General features: G+C 47.1%; 1 protein-coding gene across 3 annotated transcripts in view; it reads left to right on the plus strand.

Annotated features, from left to right (window-relative positions):
- PDCD4 (programmed cell death 4) overlaps window positions 1-19,226 on the plus strand; it is a 575,316-nt gene that overhangs the window by 492,042 nt on the left and 64,048 nt on the right. For all 3 annotated transcript variants that reach the window (XM_078643769.1, XM_078643768.1, XM_078643767.1), the window contains exon 11: window positions 9,977-10,116. In XM_078643769.1, coding sequence (XP_078499895.1) covers window positions 9,977-10,116 — 140 coding nt within the window. The remainder of the gene's footprint in view (window positions 1-9,976; window positions 10,117-19,226) is intronic.

A 19,226-nucleotide genomic window follows, 5' to 3' on the forward strand; every position in this document is an offset into this window, starting at 1 on the left:
AGGGTTAGTGTTTTAGACATCTACCAGACTGCAGCAAGTGTGTCTCTCTGCAAACATTTATGAAAACTACTACCTTAACAGTCTGGTCTGAAGGAAAGGCTACCTTGTCCACTAAGTCCTGCAGGACTTTCTGGTCCAAGTACACTCCCTAAACCCTTCACGTTTGGGAGGTACTGCGATGGTATCTTTTCTACAGGTGTGGAATCTGAGTGGTATCCATCAGGAGACAAGTTAATTACCTTCTGTAACTTCCTTTGTGGTCATGGCTAAAGCTTCACAGGTAGGGGATGGGAGTTTTTATATCCTGGGCAGCATATTAATTTTAAAGCATTGATCCAACTTATCCAGGTAAGAGGGGGTGGCCTCTTTGTTTTGCGTCATTAGGTAGGTGCACTCCTCTATTTTATGTAGAAATGTCTAGAGACCACTGGTAGTATTGTGACCACATGTTCGAGGCATGTGGGCTGCTGAATTCATATCTATAGCATAGATCGCCGCCTAGTGTTGGGTCCGGATGATTGCACATTGTTGTCCTGGAAGAGTCTTTGAAGTGTCACGAGATAGGTGGCTCCTCCCCTGGACTACAGTGCGCATGGGCATCGACTCCATCCCCAGATTGTTTTTTTCCGCCATTGGGTTCGGATGCATATTTGATCTCTCAAGTTCGGAATCGATATAAACTTTCTTTAGGCCCGAAGGCCTTTCCTATTTCGTCGGTATTGTTTGCGTTCGGTGCCCAGCTCTGTTCCGACTCTGTTCCCGAGTCGGACATCCAGAGGAGTCGCGTGGCTCTTCGGCGCTCGAGGCCCAGTCAACGCAACCAGACTTATTCGACGACACACCATGGAACGGAGCCCGTTCAAGAGGTGCCCCGTGTGCAACTCGAAGTATCCCCACATCGACGTCCACCCGGTGTGCAACAAGTGCCTGTCGCCGGATCACGACGAAGCCAACTGTATAGCTTGTTCCCGTTTTCGATCCAAGAAGACGATTCGACTTCGGCGCGTGGTGCGCCAGGAGGCCCAGCAGACGGCCCCTGACCCAGTGAACATTTTCAAGGGGGAAGAAGCGATCGAGCAGGAGGATCGAGAGCCGATTTCCACTCCAGCGGCAGAGATCGACTCCGACTACGACGCAGACGTCGAAATGCTCGATACAGAAGACGTCGTCGACGAGGTAGGAGACGACAATGAGGCCTATGGGGCCACAGAAGATAGCTCGGGTGAAGAGCTATGCCCCGTTCGAACTCTAACTAAGGCTCAGGTCGAGGGTTCGCCACATGGCCTTACCCAAGATCTTACACCTGTATCCACGGTCTCGCCTCCGGGCCCGGCTACGGACCATTCTGCGGAGCCGCCATTGCTCAAATCGAAACCGAAAGTGAAAGCTTCGGTCTCGACTAAAACGAAAGGGACGGAAACGCCGTCGAAAGAGAAGACGCCTGTCGCTTTGGTCGCCTCCTCGTCTTCAGACATGTCGGGGCAGACGAAGCCGAAGAAGGTGGTCGATCCGGTGAAGTCGCTCAAGGCTGTCGAGCCGAAGTCGCTCAAGGGCGTCAAGCCGAAGTCGCTCAAGGGCGTCGAGCCGAAGGCTGGGACACCGAAGCAAATTGTCAAGGCCGCCGACCCGAAACCGTCGGCGCCGAAGGCCGTCGACACGGACAGGGGTGTCGGAGCTCCGAAAGCTGTCGTTCCTGCACGTCGGCCAGACAAGGCCAAAGGCTCGGTTCCACTCGAGTCAGCACATGCTGGTGGAACGAGAACACCTGTCGGGTCGACGAAACCATCCGCATCCTTCACGAAGCAGGTGTCGGACTCGTTGCAACGCATCAAGGACAAGGCTTCCGCGGTCGATCCGAAGGATACTTACACCCCGAAGCCCGCTGCAAAACCGCCAAAGTCGACGGCGCCGATCCAGTTCACGCTGCTGCCGAAAGTGGCGCCGAAGGGGTTCGCGCCCCGGACGGTCGTCGAGACGTCGTCAATGGTGCCCTCGGGGACGAAGCCGACCCCTGCAGTTGTAAGCACTAAACATCGACAACCCCTACTGGAGGAGCAGTCGGAACACTTTATCGACGCCGACACCGGAAAACTTTCCTTCCACAAGAGAAAGATTACGCCGGCACAGCCTATGGAGTCCTACACAATTCCTTTAAAGAGGAAAAAGCCTTCTGCGGATTCACCAGTTCTGGTGGAACCTATCACTCCACGGCCTCAGGACATTACTACACCCTCACCCACTTACTCAGATGTGGAGGCTGGGGAGGGGGACGATGATGAGTATAACTTCCCTGCCAACACTGATCCGGAGGATCATCATGACTCATGGGCAGATGCTGGGGACCCAGGGGATCCGCAAACTGCCCCGGACACTCAAATTTATACTGTCAAAACATCTCCTACTGAGGATTCTGCGGCATTTAATGCTCTAATTGAGAGGGCAGCTAAAAATCACGACGTCCAGCTGCATGCTGACCTGATTGAAGTGGACTTTCTCTTTGATACATTTTCCACCTCTGAAAAGACTGTCAAAACTCTACCAATGTTGAAGGGTGTTTTGAAACATGCTGCAGACATTTTTAAAGAGCCCACACGTGCCAGGGTTATAAACCCCAGGATTGAGAAAAAGTATAAGCCGGCTCCTGGTGACCCTACCTACATCAAGGGCCAGTTACCGTTGGACTCTTTAGTTGTTTCAAATGCCCGGAAGAGGGCAAATTCACAAACTACTGGTGATGCTCCTCCCCCTGACAAGGAGTCTAAAGTGCTAGAAGCATCAGGGAAGAGGGTGGCGGCTCAAGCGGCCAGTATCTGGCGCATTTCAAACACTCATGCGCTCTTGGCCAGATATGACAGGGCACACTATGATACACTTGAGACCCTGTTACAACACTTACCAGATGAGTATAAGGAGGCAGCGGAGATGCTCATTCAAGAAGGGAAGCTCATCTCCAATGCTTCTATTAAGTGTGCACTGGACGCAGCGGACACCGCGGCCAGGGCCATTAACCGCATGCGTGCGGGCGGAATTCCGCCCGTACGCTGGGTTTTTTTAAATCGCACTTTACGAGGAGGCTACCTCATGACGAGCCCAGCTCGTCATCAGCGTCGAAGGGGTTAACACAAGTGTGATGTTGCGGCGTCAGGCCTGGCTCAGAATCTCCGGGTTCAAACCGGAAATACAAACCACCATCCTCAATCAGCCTGTAAACCCTGATCACTTATTTGGACCTGAGGTGGATACCACCCTGGAAAAAATAAAGGACACCGAGACTGCAAAGTTCATGGGGGCTCTCCAGTCCCAACAATTCAGGGGTAGTACTTTTCGTCGCTCAAGCAATAGAGGTGTTTCCAGAGGCCAGATGTCCTAGCAAACACAGTACACTAAAGGTGGGGCGCAAACCTCTTACAACAAGCAGAGTAGAGGCGGCTATTGTGGCAACAGTACCAAGGGCAGAGGTCGTGGAAACAACAACTCCCGTTCCTCCTCCACCAACAAACAGTGACGCCTTGTCACTGCCCCCCGACCATACAACACCTGTCGGGGGGAGACTCCAGCAGTTCCTGCCAGTCTGGAAATCCATCACCACAGACAGGTGGGTCAGAAAACTTATCCAGTACGGTTATTGCCTGGAGTTAACGTCCACTCCACCCAACATCCCACCAAGGCACCGTCCTATGTCAACAGAGCATTTGCACTTATTGCAGCCAGAGGTGCTCGTCATGCTGAAAAAAAGGGCAATCGAGCTCGTGCCGGTGGACGACAGAGGCACAGGAGTGTACTCCCTGTACTTCTTAATCCCGAAAACGGACGGGTCCCTCAGACCCATACTGTACCTCAGGCCCCTAAACCAGTACATTCTCTCAGAACACTTTCACATGCTCACGCTGCAGCAGGTTGTTCCGTGGCTCAATCAAGGGGATTTCCTCGCAACGTTAGATCTCAAAGACGCGTATTTTCACATTCCACTACATACATCACACAGAAAATACCTCAGATTCACCATTCAGGATCAGCATTACCAATTCAAGGTCCTCCCTTTCGGAGTAACCACAGCGCCCAGGGTGTTCACAAAATGCCTGGCGACGGTGGCTGCGCACCTCAGGAGACAAAATGTACACGTCTACCCTTATCTGGACGACTGGCTTGTTCAAGCAAAGTTGGCCAAGCTGTGCGCTACCAACATGTCCCACACCATTCACCTTCTTCACGATCTGGGATTCTCACTGAATTATCCAAAGTCGCACCTTCAGCCAGCCCACATGCGGCAGTATCTGGGCGCGACGATAGATACTCTGGCTGCCACAGCTCAGCCAAATTCTGTGAGGATCAACGGCATTCAGTCGCTGATCCAGAAATTCAGACCGCAGCACTCGCTCCCGGCACGAGTGTTCATGCAGTTGATAGGCATGATGGCCTCCTGCATCTTCATAGTCCCGCACGCCAGACTACATATGCGTCTGCTTCAGGAGTGCTTGGCACGTCAGTGGAATCAGGCTCACGGACAGTTAAACGACCTAGTGTTGGTGACCGGTCGGGCATACAGCTCTCTGCATTGGTGGAATCCACACAACCTTTGCAAGGGCCGACCGTTCCAGGAGCCTGTTCCACAGATCATCCTGACGACGGATGCTTCTCTCCAGGGTTGGGGAGCTCATGTACTCCACTACACAGTGCAGGGATTATGGACAACGCAACAAAAGAAGATGCACATCAACGTCCTAGAACTGATGGCAATAAAGGCATTCAAAGTACATCTCTGCAACAAGGTCGTGTTGATCCGGACGGAACACATGACGGGAATGTACTACATTCAAAATCAGGGAGGAACACTCTCTCCACAGTTGTCTCATCTGGCTCAGAGCATGTGGAAGTGGGCCATTCAGAGGAACATCTTCCTCATGGCGGAACACCTCCCAGGCAAGGACAATCAGATGGCGGATCTGCTCAGCAGGTACAGCCACCAAATGCACGAGTGGGAGATACATCCATCAGTACTCCGCCCGTACTTCCAGCAATGGGGTCATCCAGAGATAGACCTGTTCGCCACAAGGGAAAACGCAAAATGCCAAAGCTTTGCCGCCAGGTTCCCGCACCCACAGTCGCAGGGCAATGCGATATGGATGAACTGGTCCGGCAAATTTGCGTACGCTTTTCCCCCAGCACCTCTAATACCGCTGGTGGCGCGAAAACTAAAGCAACACTCGATGACGCTCATCCTGGTTGCTCCAACGTGGGCACGCCAACCATGGTACACCACGTTTCTAGAACTCTCCGTGGTACCGCATCAAAGGCTGCACCTCACACCCAGACTTTTGACGCAGAGCCATGGCGACATTCAGCACCCAGATCCGCAACAGCTCAACCTGGCGATCTTGCTCCTGAGGTCTTAGAATTTGGCTACCTTAACTTGCCTCCCGACTGCATGGATTTCATACGGGAGGCAAGAAAGCCCACCACCAGAGCATGCTATGCTGCGAAATGGAAGCGGTTTGTCATCTACTGTGCAGAACACAACATCGACCCGCTAGATGCATCTACTCACAACATCATTTGTTACTTGTCACATCTTTACAAATGTAATCTAGCATATGCTTCCATTCGGATACACTTATCCGCCATAGCGGCTTATCTCCAAAACAGGCAACATCTCTCAGTTTTCAGAGTGCCTGCCATTAAAGCCTTTCTAGAAGGACTAAAACGACTCATTCCTCCCAGGACCCCGCCAGCTCCTGTATGGAACCTTAATGTGGTCCTCACCAGACTGATGGGTCCACCCTTTGAGCCTCTACATTCATGCGAGATTCAGTTCTTGACATGGAAAGTGGCTTTCCTTATAGCAATTACGTCACTGCGACGTGTTAGTGAGCTCCAGGTGCTCACCGTACAAGAGCCATTCATACAAGTTCACTCCAACAGGGTGGTGCTGCGCACTAACCCTAAATTTCTTCCTAAAGTGGTTTCACAGTTCCATGTCAATCAGACTATCGAACTGCCTGTGTTCTTTCAAAATCCAGAGACGGTGGCTGAAAGGATGCTCCACACTCTTGACGTTAAACAAGCTTTAATGTACTACATTGATAGGACCAAAGATTTTAGGAAGACGAAACAACTCTTTGTTGCCTTTTCTGCCCAACACAAAGGCAACCCCATTTCCAAAGCAGGTATAGCCAGGTGGATCGTTAAGTGTATTCAGATCTGCTATCACAAGGCTAAGCGCACTTTAACGATCCCCCCAAGAGCCCACTCCACCCGCAAGTTGGGGGCCTCCATGGCTTTCCTTGGTAATATCCCTTTGGAAGACATTTGTAGAGCAGCCACGTGGTCTACCCCACACACATTTACTAAACATTACTGCGTAGATGTGCACTCCAAGCAGCAGGCAGCTGTAGGGCAGGCTGTTCTAAAACACTCTTTCAAACGTCTGCAGCTGGCACAGACGGCCGCCCATGATGGAGGGACTGCTATGTATTCTATGCTATAGATATGAATTCAGCAGCCCACATGCCTCGAACTGAATATGCTACTTACCAGTATGCATCTGTTCTTGGCATGTAGGGCTGCTGACATTCATATCGCCTGCCCTCCTCCCCGGCGCCTGTAGCGGCTGCAGAATTTTTACACTTACTCTTAGCATGGCCATCGCTCACACTGTTACACTCCATCTTCGCCACAATGGCTAAAAACAATCTGGGGATGGAGTCGATGCCCATGCGCACTGTAGTCCAGGGGAGGAGCCACCTATCTCGTGATACTTCGAAGACTCTTCCAGGACAACAATGTGCAATCATCCGGACCCAACACTAGGCGGCGATCTATGCTATAGATATGAATGTCAGCAGCCCTACATGCCAAGTACAGGTGCATACTGGTAAGTAGCATAGTCACTTTTGATTTTACACATGGCATAATTGTGATTGCCATGGGTTCCTACTGTTCCCCCCACAATACTGGCTAGCTGTGACCCGTGCCTTGTTTTTACTAGGGCTTTGGTGGAAACCTTCCATTTGGCTTCGAGCTTTCTGCACTATATGATCGGCATTGAAGTTATAATTGTTAGAATAGCTCCACACTTCATGCAGGGATTCCTCCATGCACTGGCAAATTATTCCAATGTTTATGTCCTTTGTGAATATCACTACAATGCAGAAGCAGGAAAACAAATAAGTAACCTTTTCTTCTCCCCTTTTTAATCCTCCCTTTGCATGAGTCCAAACCCTGACCAGTGAAGAATCACACATTAAAGAGGAAGGGATTATCTTACCATGCTAGCATGAGAAAGGCTCAGCAGTCTTGATTTGTATAGAGGATAAGTGGAGCAGTTGAGCAAAGAGGAATTTCAACCTTGAGTGACGAAAAGAACCTCCGTTTCACATGAGGGTCTTGCACATGCTGGGTCCATTGTAGGAATATGCCTGGTGGCGAAGATGCCCTGCCCCTTAATACCCCTGATGGCATGGGAGCTTGTATCACCACCGTTTCCATCTTTCTTCAGTATGAGAAAAAACTTTCTTAATTCCAGGCATGGCAGCAGAGAAAACATTGGTCTGTGGTTTATTGTAGTAAGTAATAGTTTGAAGCATGTGTGCTGTAGATACACATGCTTTGCTGTGTCTGAATGTTTGTAAGTTGTTTTTCTTTGAAGAAGTCTTTCGAGTCATGAGGTAAGGTGACTCTTCCTCTCGGTTATAATGCACATGGGCATTGACTCCGTTGTTAGATTGTTTTCTTTCCGCCGTCTAGTGTGGACGTGCATTGCAGTGCTCCAGTTCGATTCCGTTTTGTGTGATCCCTTCGGTGCACAACTTTCCTTAGTTGTATTGGAACACTCCAATGGTGAGCTTCAGCTTGGCCCATTCGAGTTATCTTCCACTCGACAACAACTCCATTGAGTAATCCGCTAATGGAACGGACTCCGTTTCAATTCTTCCCTCTGTGCCGCTCTAAATATCCGCCCACCGACCTTCACAAAGTCTGCAATCTGTGCCTCTCCCCAGAGCACAGAGAAGAGGATCTGTTAGTCATTTCAATCCAAGAAGAACTTGCGGGACCACCGGGCTCGACAAAGAGAGATGCAGAGTAATGAAGACACTCCTGATATCTTTGTATAACAAGATATCGAACCAGAAGACATGGAGGCCTTGGCAGCTGAAGAGGAAGAGAATTTCTCTGTTCAAGACTCCGATTCCAAACTCTAAATCGAACTGCAGTCCCATGATGCTCCATCTGGTCAAAGTGCAGTAAGTACCCAGACCCCTTTGAACACACAAGTCCGCTACCACTAAACCAAAGACTTTTGGGCCACCACTGCCATTCGGCCATGGTAGGCATTGAGATATTTCTTCAAATGCCCCGTCCTCGGCCTAGCACTGAAAGCACAAGCAAAGTGTTCCGGCTCGAGCCGAAATACCACCCCATCGGCTCCTAAACCTTCGGTGCCGAAGGACAAGAAGGAAAGCCTGGTTTGGCTCTAAGATTTTCAGCACCAAAACATAAATCTACTCCACCCAACACTTCCGGAGCCGATTCTTGAAACGTTGCAAGAAAGACTGAATCCAAAACAGAAAAAATGCATATTCATCCAGGGACTAGGCACATCATAACAATCCGAGACGGTGTGGGAGGACGAAGCAGTGTGGCGGTGAAGTGAGCGGCAGCCGAGAGGGACGCTGCCCACCATCGTCGCCTGCTTAGTATTTGTTGTGTTGCCCGCCCAGCTAACGCTCAATTACCAGACCGCTGGACTGTTTGATCTGAGCTCACTCCACAGACCCTTCGACCCTGGGAGGATCTTTTTTAGTATCTGTTCTATAGGTGAGAAATCGGTGTTCGGAAGTATCCATCAAAAAAACAAGTTACTTACCTGTGGTATCACTCTTTCTGATGGCTATGCTAGCTTAACAACAGATTACTCACTGCCCTTCCACCTCCCCATTTTGTGGAGTAGTCTCTTTTTACCATCTAAAGATTTTCCAAATTCAAGATCGCGCACTGGTTGCAAAAATAGTTTGAAGTCTACGTCCAACGTTGTTTAAAGAGTAAATCAAGAAACTGATGTCAGCACGCAGCTTTGGCAGCTCTGGCACATCGCTTCCATGGTAGAAAGAGGTTGGTTGATACAGAGCTGTATAGCCGCAGTGCTGGAAAAACATGTATATGTAGTCTGGTGCCTTGAATATTCTAAAGGAGCAAAATCTGTGGTAGAGTAGCCACCAGAAAAACCATTACCAAAAGTAATAAACATGTTCTTTTGCTGTGGTTGTATTGCTAATACCATTTCTTGGATTATATAGCTTCTCTTAAAAAAAATTGTGAATTTCTGCTTTTTTGGGTGATTTTTGCTGTATGAAGGCACACTTCCATGTCAAAGAAATAACACATACCATGCAGTGTCCTTGGTTAACTGAGTCATAGTGTAGCTAGTAATCCTTGCCTACACTACACAGCTACTACAGCATCAATGCATCAATCTACAAGGAGAGTACTTGACTAGCTAGTTTTGAGCATTGATATCTACTGTCCTCATTCCCAACAGAAGGCTGGGGAGGCAGCAGTAATCACTTGTGCTGCCTAGTGATTTCTATCTGCTCCAGAGCCTCCAGAAGAAGCATGCTAAGGACTTGATACACCTGAAAGGAAGAGTTGGAAATTGTTGATGATTCCTCTTTTGCTTATATGGTTGTGTAGCTGCTGCGCACCATCCATGATATACCCTTTGGTTCTAGATTTTTTCACAGTGTTAAATTTTGTGATTCTGTACGGAATGAAATGCTTGCCATTGTGCAGTACAATCAGTAATGTGCAGTGTAATCAGTAATGAGGACCTCAGCCTTATTGTGATTTTGTTGTAGTAATCTGTCACTTTTTCGTTCCTCCAGTAAGTTTCAACATAGCACGTTTAGTAACACATTCCAACTGTTGATAGCCTGCAGGAAAAAAGTCTCAGTCTTTAACTTATTATGTTTGTAATTCCCAGGGTTATGACCGAATTTACAGTGAAATTCCAGACATTAATTTGGATGTGCCCCATGCTTATTCTGTTCTCGAACGATTTGTTGATGACTGTTTCCAGGCTGGGATTGTTAACAAACAAATTAGAGACTTCTGCCCTTCCAGGTATGTTTTGTTTTCAACTGCATCTTTATATATTTTATTACCTAATTAGTATGATACAAAGTGCATGCTTCTTTACTGAAAAAAAGTATTTTCGAAAATGAATCCAGTGGACATAGGCTGCCCTCAGCCTCATTACTGGTCACTCCGGCTATCAATTTTCTCCTGTGCAGGGATGTTGAGGTTTCTTTCTTTTGAAGGTCTAGGGTTAACATTGCCACTGATGTACCCTTTTGTTTTTAATCTACAAATATTTGTGTAACAAGACAATGCCCCTTTTCAAGTACTGACACAGGCCATAAACGAATATTAAAAAGGTTGATACAGCCTATTTTTAGATCTCACCTGCAGACAGCTGTTAGTTCCAGTGCTCTCTTGAATAGGTATGGCCATCAACAGTGGGATGAAATAGAGAATTTGATGCTACACCTGCAGACGAATAAAAGAGCCAAAGGTATTATCCAAGAGGGCAAGAAGATATGCAACATATGCCTCAAAACAGCCTGGGCGCAGCTGATACTGCATGTTTGCAAATGTTCTCCGATACCACAATAACACTTTGCTTGGGGTCTCAGGCTTCAAGCAAGAAGTACAAGCCTCCATAATGAACATGCTCTTAATGTGGGGAGCTTGAGCAACTCAACACTGGATGCGTCTCTGCAACAAATGAAAAAAGACTACAACACAATCAAAGAGGTTCTTCCAATTCAGGAAGGCTTCAAGAGGAATAACTCCCACAAAGAAACTTACAGACAGGGGATCTTTTCACCCTACAACGCTGTAGACCGACTACATAACCCCACTCTGGGTTCGAGTATCGGCAACGACTCTTAACATCCTGTGATTCCGGGCAAATCACTTAATCTCCCCATGCCTAATAAAAAAATAATGAATGTGTCCATCTGTAACAAAATTGGTGCTCCGGTAAAGCGCTCTCATACCCAATACCTTCGGGTTGAGTTCATGTTATATAAAACTCTATAACAAACAATGGTACAGGGCTCTCACACTTCATGGTAGTACCAAAGGCAGCCCTTTTAGGGATGGTCAAGAGGTAAAGGCTAGACCACCTTAGGACTGGCAGTTGACTGTACAAAGAAAGATCTCCGCCATCTAACACCAGTCAGGGGCTGTAGGAAAGTGCCCCTTTTTGACATGGTCACACCCCACATTTTGCCTGGTATATGATGCAATGTTGGCGTAAGTACACTGGGTTCCTGTTAACCAGATCCCCAGTGCCAGTGCTCTTTCTCTAAAACAAGGTATCTGTTTAATTGTTTCCCAATTAGCAAAAACCTTCAGCACCTCTGTAAGTCCCTAGTACATTGTGCCTTTGGTACCTAGGGCATGGATACTAAAGAGGGTCCCTAAGGGCTGCATCATGTATTGTGCCACCCTAAGGGACCTACCACCAAACACATGCAGACAAATGTCTAAACACGACATGGCAGACATCCTGCCCACAGTCATGCCCACAGTCATTGCATGCATTATAAGTAAGTCAGTCCTACAGCAGGCCTTGTAGCCCTAAGGTAGGGGGCATTATATTACATGTGAGGACATATTTGCATGAGCGGATATGCCCCTGTGCTGTCTTATTCAATTACTTGATAGTACCAGTGAGCAGGGAAGCCATCTTATGTATATTTACTTGGCGCTAGTCATTAAGAGTTCCCCAGCTACATGATGGCTTTACTGACACCTGTGGTGTTTAGTCTCAAAGACTTTGTCTTAATAAATACACACTGATGCCAGCAGTGGATTATTTAGAGAATGCACTGAGAGGGCGCCTTAGAGGTGCCCCCTGAAAACTTACCAGCCCATTAGTTTAAAAGCTTCTGCTGCCTTTGATATGTGACACCTGCTTCCCCTAGACCTGGGAGATGTCCGCTCAGTATTTAGGTGTGCCCCTGACACCAGGAAAACAGATTAGCCTATCTAAAGAAGAAGGACCAAGAAGAACCAAAGAAGTAAACTGTGGACCAACTGTGGACTTTTGATTCCATACCCTGCCTGCGCCTGTCCTGACAAGTGCAACAACCTGTCTCCTCCTGTAACTGTGCATCCTCCAAAAGCCGCGTAGGCCAGTGCTTCGCTAACCAGCCAGCATCTCTGTTGAAGTGGAGGAGCCAGTTCTCTGCAACCACCGACTGCAACGTCCGGTTCACCTTTCTGCTGGCCATCGAGTCCATCAGCACAGCTGCCACCCGGGAGGAGGTTCCCATGCTCCAAAGGGTTAGATCCGTCTCTCCACCAAGTTAAGAGACACCAAGATCCCCAGGAGCCACCTGCACCAATACCCAGGGTATCGAACCGCTTGCAGCAGACAAGGCTTGTTTTAAGTTCAATCAGACTCTGACACTGCAAAAAACAACCAACCTTCGAGGGACATCTGCATCGCAGAGGCCATCACCAAGAGTGGCCTGGTGTCCGGGCCACTCTTGGATGAGTGTCCGATTTTGTCCCCATCTGCCGGTCTGACCAAGAGCCGTGAGTGCCTGTGACACAAGAGAATAACCGACTAAAACCCTCTGCACCTGAGCTCCCTGGCCCGGATCCAGGAACGCCAGCTGTGACCCCTCCTGCTCCCAAGACCCTCACGAACTGAGCCCCTCGTTGGAAGCTCCTGGAATTGTCCTCAAGTCCCCCTCTGCAGCCTGTTTCTATGTGCCCCACTACCTCCTTTGTCAGCGGGTAGCGCTCAAGGCTACCAACCTGTGCAGCACCTCTTCACCCAGACACTCCAGGGCAGGTAAACCTGAACTGCTGGTGGATTTTGTGACCTTGACCCCCCTAGCACCTTAACTCTTAAAGGGGAACCCTGAAATACCATTACAGGCACTTGAATGCAGTATGTTTCTTTCCACATAAGAAAGTACTACAGTGTAAAAATGCATTGGTGTCATTTTTGCTCAACTGTAAAAATTGATAACTCGAAAAGTACTTACCTGAATACGAAGTTCTTGGTGTTAAAAATACTATAAAATTACATTTTATTTTGTGCTATATTGATCTCGAGTTTTTACTTGAGTGCATGTCTCATTTATTGACTGTGTGTACAACCAAAGCTTACCACTACCCTCTGATAATCCTTAACTGCTCCTCCACACTTTCACAAAAGAGAGCATTAAGGATTAATGATTTAAGCCAGTAAGGGTTGTCTGGATTTTCTACATTGTGTACCTCATTTTGATACACTGCATAAAAACGCAGTTTCCTATATTTGTGGATCAGCGGTAGGCATTTGCTGATACCATTTGGTCATTGGGCGCTTCTACGAAGAAACCCACAATTGACTTTGGTTACGAACATTGTTAGAAAAAGTTTCGAATTTCGGTTTGTTCCAAATTTTGCTAATCAACAGTGTATTAAGTCCCCCAGTCCATTTAATTTGAATATTAAAAAGGTGTACTAGTAATTATGCATTGAAAGTGTGTTTCGAATTTTATTAACTTTATAAAAAGGTCCAAACTACATTAAACATGTCAACCTTAGAGGATAGAGTCCAGGTACTCAACCTGACCCCTTACCTGCAAATTCTGTCTGAAGCAGCTAAAGGACCTCTGGAAGGCTTGCAGAATTGCAACTGGGTCTAGACCAACCAAAGCACAACTCCAGGAGTTGCTTACTGAGTTTGATAGAGCCCAGTAAATAGAAGAACACATGGGCGACATTGATGATGACCATGTCAGTGAAGATGAGATTGCTAACAGTACTCAAGAGGATGAATCCCGTCCCAGTACCCCCGAAGAACAGTAGAAACCGTAAGAACAGTAGAAACCTCATACCTCAAACTCTACCTGGAGTTAGGCCAGGCCACTTCAGGCCCCAAGAAAAACTAGAGGATCCAGGGCAGGAACTGGAGAGACTATCCAGAAAATTAGATCTGGAGGTTAAAATGCTGGCCATAGAAAACAAAGGGCTGAGAGGAGTCTGGCATCCTTGAATGGTGGCAGCAACAAGTTAAATAGAGATAAGGAGGAAACATTTGATCTTAAAGTCCCCTAAGGGGATTGTCCCCAAATATGGTGAGGGTGATGATATTACAAAATGATTTCAGCCTTTGAGAGGCCTTGTAAAATGAGAAAGCTCGACCAAAAGTATTGAGGCTCTCTATTCTGGTAGCTTTTCTCAGACAAGTGCAGGGATATACTCCTTACACTTAATAAGGAAGACGCTGAGTCTTATGACCTCATGAAGGATACCCCGATTGAGTGCTTTGAACTCACCACTGAGGAGTACAGGATTAAGTTCAGGTAGACTCAAAAAACATCAAGTCAGTCCTGGGTTTATTTTGTTGACTTTTCAGTCAAAACACTTGGTGGTTGGTTAAAAGGAAGGAAGGTACTAGACTATGGCTTTATAATTTACTCATGAAAGAGCATCTTTTAGGTAACAGCTTCTGGAAAATTGTATCAATACTTGGTGGACCTAGGTTGGATCTCCCCCAAGGAGTTGGAGAAGAAGACTAACCAATGGGTCAAGATTAGTGTGTACAAAAAGTCTCATGGTGGGAGTGACCAAAAGAAAGGGGTTGTTAATCCCACCCAACCCCCTGGGAAATATGTGGGACAGGCCAAAGAAGAAGGTGAAGAGTCTTCTAAAACCCCCTGAAAAACCTGTTCAGAAGGAGTGGGGGTGGACAGGGGGTGCACAGACACTTTAGAATCCTGGGGCGTGGGGGAGGGGAGGACCAGGGTAAGAACCGGGATCCCAAAGCGGCTTAGTGTAAGGCTGTTGGACACCGAACTGGGGACTCATCCTATCTCAAAAAGGCTTCTACTGGGGTGGTGAGTAACAGCCACATATCAGTGGGGTTAGAGTAATAGCACTGAGAGAAACAGGTGGAAGTCACTGACAAACTGATATCCCCAGAGCTCTTTTTTGCTGGACAAAAGTATGCAGTCACCAATGCTGATAAGCATATTAAGGTCCATCCCATGGCTATGGTGTTCTTAGAGTGGGGAGGGGTTACTGGCCAAAAGAAGGTAGTTGTGTCCTCTGCAATTCCTGTTGAATGCCTGCTAGGGAATGATCTGAAGACCTCATTGTGGCCTGAGGTAGAGCTAAGTTCCCATGCATCCTTGCTGGGAATACCTGAATGGGTGTGTGTGTAAAAACAAGAGCACAGGGTAAAGCCCAGGCTGAAAAGGAGGAATTGGAGCCTGGAATAATGGCCCAATCTTCCAAGAAAGAAGGCAAGAATGCTGGGAAACCAACTTCTGAGCAGCCACAAGCTCAGGTCCCCTGAGAAGACCTCTCAGCCCGTGAGGAAGTGAACCCCAGGAACTTGGGCCTTACCAAGCAGAGCTCCTAAGCTCAGAGGGACCCTCTAGGGAAGACCTGTGCCAGGGACAGAAACCGTGTCCCACGCTTGAGAGCCTGAGACAACAAGCTGCTGCTCATGAAAAGGAAGATGTCAATGGGTCCCACATTGGCAGGAGGGGCTCCTGTATTCTGAGGCCAAAGATCCCAAATCTGGTGCCACTAGGAGAGTGCTAGTGCCTCAGCAATGCAGAGAGTTCTTACTCTCATTGACCCATGACATCCTCCTTGCTGGGCAACTTAGCCAGGCAAAGACTTGGAGTAGGCTAGTTGTCCACTTCTACTGGCCAAATAGGTCCCCAAAGGTAAAGGAGTGTTGTTACTCGTCTGTTACTGTTAAGCCAGTGGAAAGACAGGTAACTGTCCAAAATGCTCCCTTAATTCCACTTTTAGTGGTTGGGATGCCCTTTGAAAGGTTAGGTATTGACATAGTTGGTCCCCTTGACCCTCCAACAGCATCCAGAAACAGATTTATACTGGTAGAAGTGGATCATGCTACCAGATATCCTGAAATAATTCCACTTATGATTGTCAGTGCTCCAGCAGTTGCCAGAGCCCTCATCAGTATATTTACTAGAGTGGGCTTTCCTAAGGCTTTGGTGTCAGATAGAGATAGTAACGTCATATCTGGCTACCTAATGCCATGTAGGCTGAGTGTTGGGGTGATGTACACGTTTACTACCCCATATGACCCCCAGATCCATTGTCTAGTTGAGAGATTCAGCTAGACCATGAAAAGTATGAATATGGGAATCCCTGAAAAACGTGGGAGCATATGGGAAGTTCTTTTGCCATGCCTGTATTTTTTGCCTGCAGAGAAGTGCCATAGAAGGGAGTGGACATCGGTCCCTCTGAGCTTCTGTTTGGTCATCTTGTGAGGGGTCACTATGTCTAGAGAAGTAAGGCTGGGAGAGACCTCTCAAAGAGCCCAAGCTAAATATTGTGGACTGTGTGCAAGCTAAATATTGTGGACTCTGTGCATGGCCTTCGTTCAGGAATGACATGGATAAAGCAACCAAAAACCTTGAGGGAAGCCAAGAGCTCCAGAAGCTCTGGTATGACCAAAAGGATTCACTGGTGGAGTTTCAGCCAGGGCAGCCGGTCTGGGTGTTAGACCCTGGGCTCTTAGGGCCCTCCAGGACAAATGAAGTGTGTAGTAACCTCTGTTGTATGTATCTGGTTACTTACTCTCTAGCTGCTTAGCCAGTGTGAATGTGATGCATGGAATGTTGGTGTGAGAGTCTTGAATGGAATGTTTGGGTGCCTGTATGTTTGAGTGGTCAGTTGGAGTATGGGCTGAGCAGCAGGCAGACTGCTTCTGGTGGGGCTGTATCTACTACTTATCTACGTGTAACTGGTCTCAATAAATCCACTTGAAACTACATCCTGGCTACTACAAAGTGGTCCCTACCCTATGCTTGAGAGGAAAGGTGAGGTCACCTACTTGGATGACCTAGGCACTTGCAGGAGCCCTCACAGCTTCGTTCATGACAGAACTGATGTGGTCATGCTGATAGTCACTGATGGGGATCAGGAAGAGAGTGAACCTTTCCCTGACTTCCTCTCCACCAGTCATAAAGATGGGTCAGTTGAAGGAGTTGTTTTCTCAGACACCGTCTCTGCCCAACAGAAAACTGACTCCTGATAAGTTCTGAGGCAATATGATGGGCTGTTTTCCCTAACCGCTGTTAAGACATCATGGTGTACCCATGATATGGACAGCGGAGACAGCACACCTGTTGAAAACAAAATATAGACAGACAGTCTCACCAACTTAAGGAAAGCATCAGAACTAAAGTCAGCAAGATGCTGGAGTTGGGAGTGATTAAACCCTCTGAAAATCCCTGGGCTAGCCCGGAGGTCTTTGTCGCCAAGCCTCATTCCAAGAGTGGTAAACCAGAGCTGAAGTTCTGTGTGGACTATAAAGGTCTCAATGCTGTCACCAAGATGGATGCACACTGTATCCCAAGACCTGATGAGTTTTTATTTTTACAATTTACATATCCGTAAACCATGCAGCATTATTAGGAATACAGTCATAGCGCAAAGCGATTGAACAGGAGGTATACAATGACAATATACTATAATATAGCATGAATATGAATAAAAAAAGGGGTGGAAGAAGAGCGATCAGTTGAACACTTGAGTACAAATAGAACCTTGACCCATAACATTGACATTAAGCAGTAACAATACAAAGTTGTGTTTAAAGATTCCACGCACGCCCACCCCATACCGGGCAAATGAATTATTTTCCAATACAAGGATCTGGCACATGCTGTCATTATCAGGGCTACAACAAACCAACAACATATTTTGTGACTCATCTACTTGAGTCTCACCTCCTTCAAGTGTCGCACTCCTACTTAACAGATATGCTTGATATGGTCCCCATATATATTTCGGGTAATTACGGGGAGGCATAAGTGCATAGTAATTATTTGATTGTATTTTACAATATGTCATATCTGTCTGCAGCTTATCAAGGAGGTGCAAAGGCAATGCCATTGGTGATGCCCTGTCCCTCTCCAGATACAAGTATGGCAAATCCATAGGACCGTGCATCCAGAAATGAGCGAACATAGTCTGTGCTGCTCTGTAATACGCCTCACAATCCGGAGCATTTTGACCACCTGCTGAGTATTGAAGAGTAAGCATGGCCCACTGTACGCAAGGCTGTTTGCCAGCCCATGCTAGCTGCAGAATTAGGAGACGTAAAGTTCTGAACATAGCCCTTGACAATAATATCGGAATATGTACAAATAAAAACTAAAAGTGCGGAAGCACAAGCATCTTCATAATAGCTATACGACCAGTAAGTTGGAGTCGAAGAACCATCCAGCGGTCGACTGACTCCAAAAGACGTGCCATAACTTTCTCATAGTTTTCACGAATCCCTATATCTGGGTAAGTGTGGACTTGGATGCCTAAATGTCGTATTGGTTCCATGGTCCACTGAAGTGGAAATTCTATTGGGAAGGGTACTCATAAAGTAGGTAATCTGCTCGATCCGATTCTCTCCAATTTGACTACGGTGTCATGCAAATCTGCTGTCCCCCTTCCCTGGTCTGACCATTTTTTTGATAGAATTTCAAATTAAACATGGGCAATCATTAGGAAATTATTCAGCTGTTTCTGGTTACAGAAACAGCAAAAATTGGAAAAATCTGGACGTTGATAAACTGAATCTCTGCCTTGAGAATACAAGACCAGTGTCCTCTATTACTTCGATGGAGGAAGAAACGGTTATTCACCGTTGGCTCAGTTCATCCATAGATTCCTGTCTTCCCCCGGTTAAGAAGAAACACATCTATTGTCATCCCCCTGCTCCATGGTTCTCTGAAGCTCTTAAGTTAGAAAAAACTAAATGCAAGAATCTCGAAAGACAATGGCGCAAATACTATGATCCTAAAATCAAATCATCGTATAAAGCTGCCCTCAGTAATTATCATACACTTTGTAATGACGCCCGAGCTAGACATGTTAATTCAACTATTCTTGAAGCTCAGAACTGTCCAAAAGTACTTTTTAAAGTTGTTAGGGAACTCTCTGGAGCCGCCTGCCACCCGAAACCTCCTTGTCTTGATTCCAAACAGTGCAGTGACTTGGCTGAGTTTTTCATTAATAAAATTGATACTATTTATGCCGAGTTTGATAAACAAGCTGCTATCCCTTCTACAATCTCAGTAACCAAAAGCATTCCCAATGAACACCTTCCTCAAATCTCTACACTAACTGACAACACTATTTGCCTAGATAAATGGACCCCACTTGATACCACCACCTTT

The sequence above is a fragment of the Lissotriton helveticus genome, chromosome 5_1, assembly GCF_964261635.1.
Source record: "Lissotriton helveticus chromosome 5_1, aLisHel1.1, whole genome shotgun sequence".
In the NCBI taxonomy this organism is placed as follows: Eukaryota; Metazoa; Chordata; class Amphibia; order Caudata; family Salamandridae; genus Lissotriton; species Lissotriton helveticus.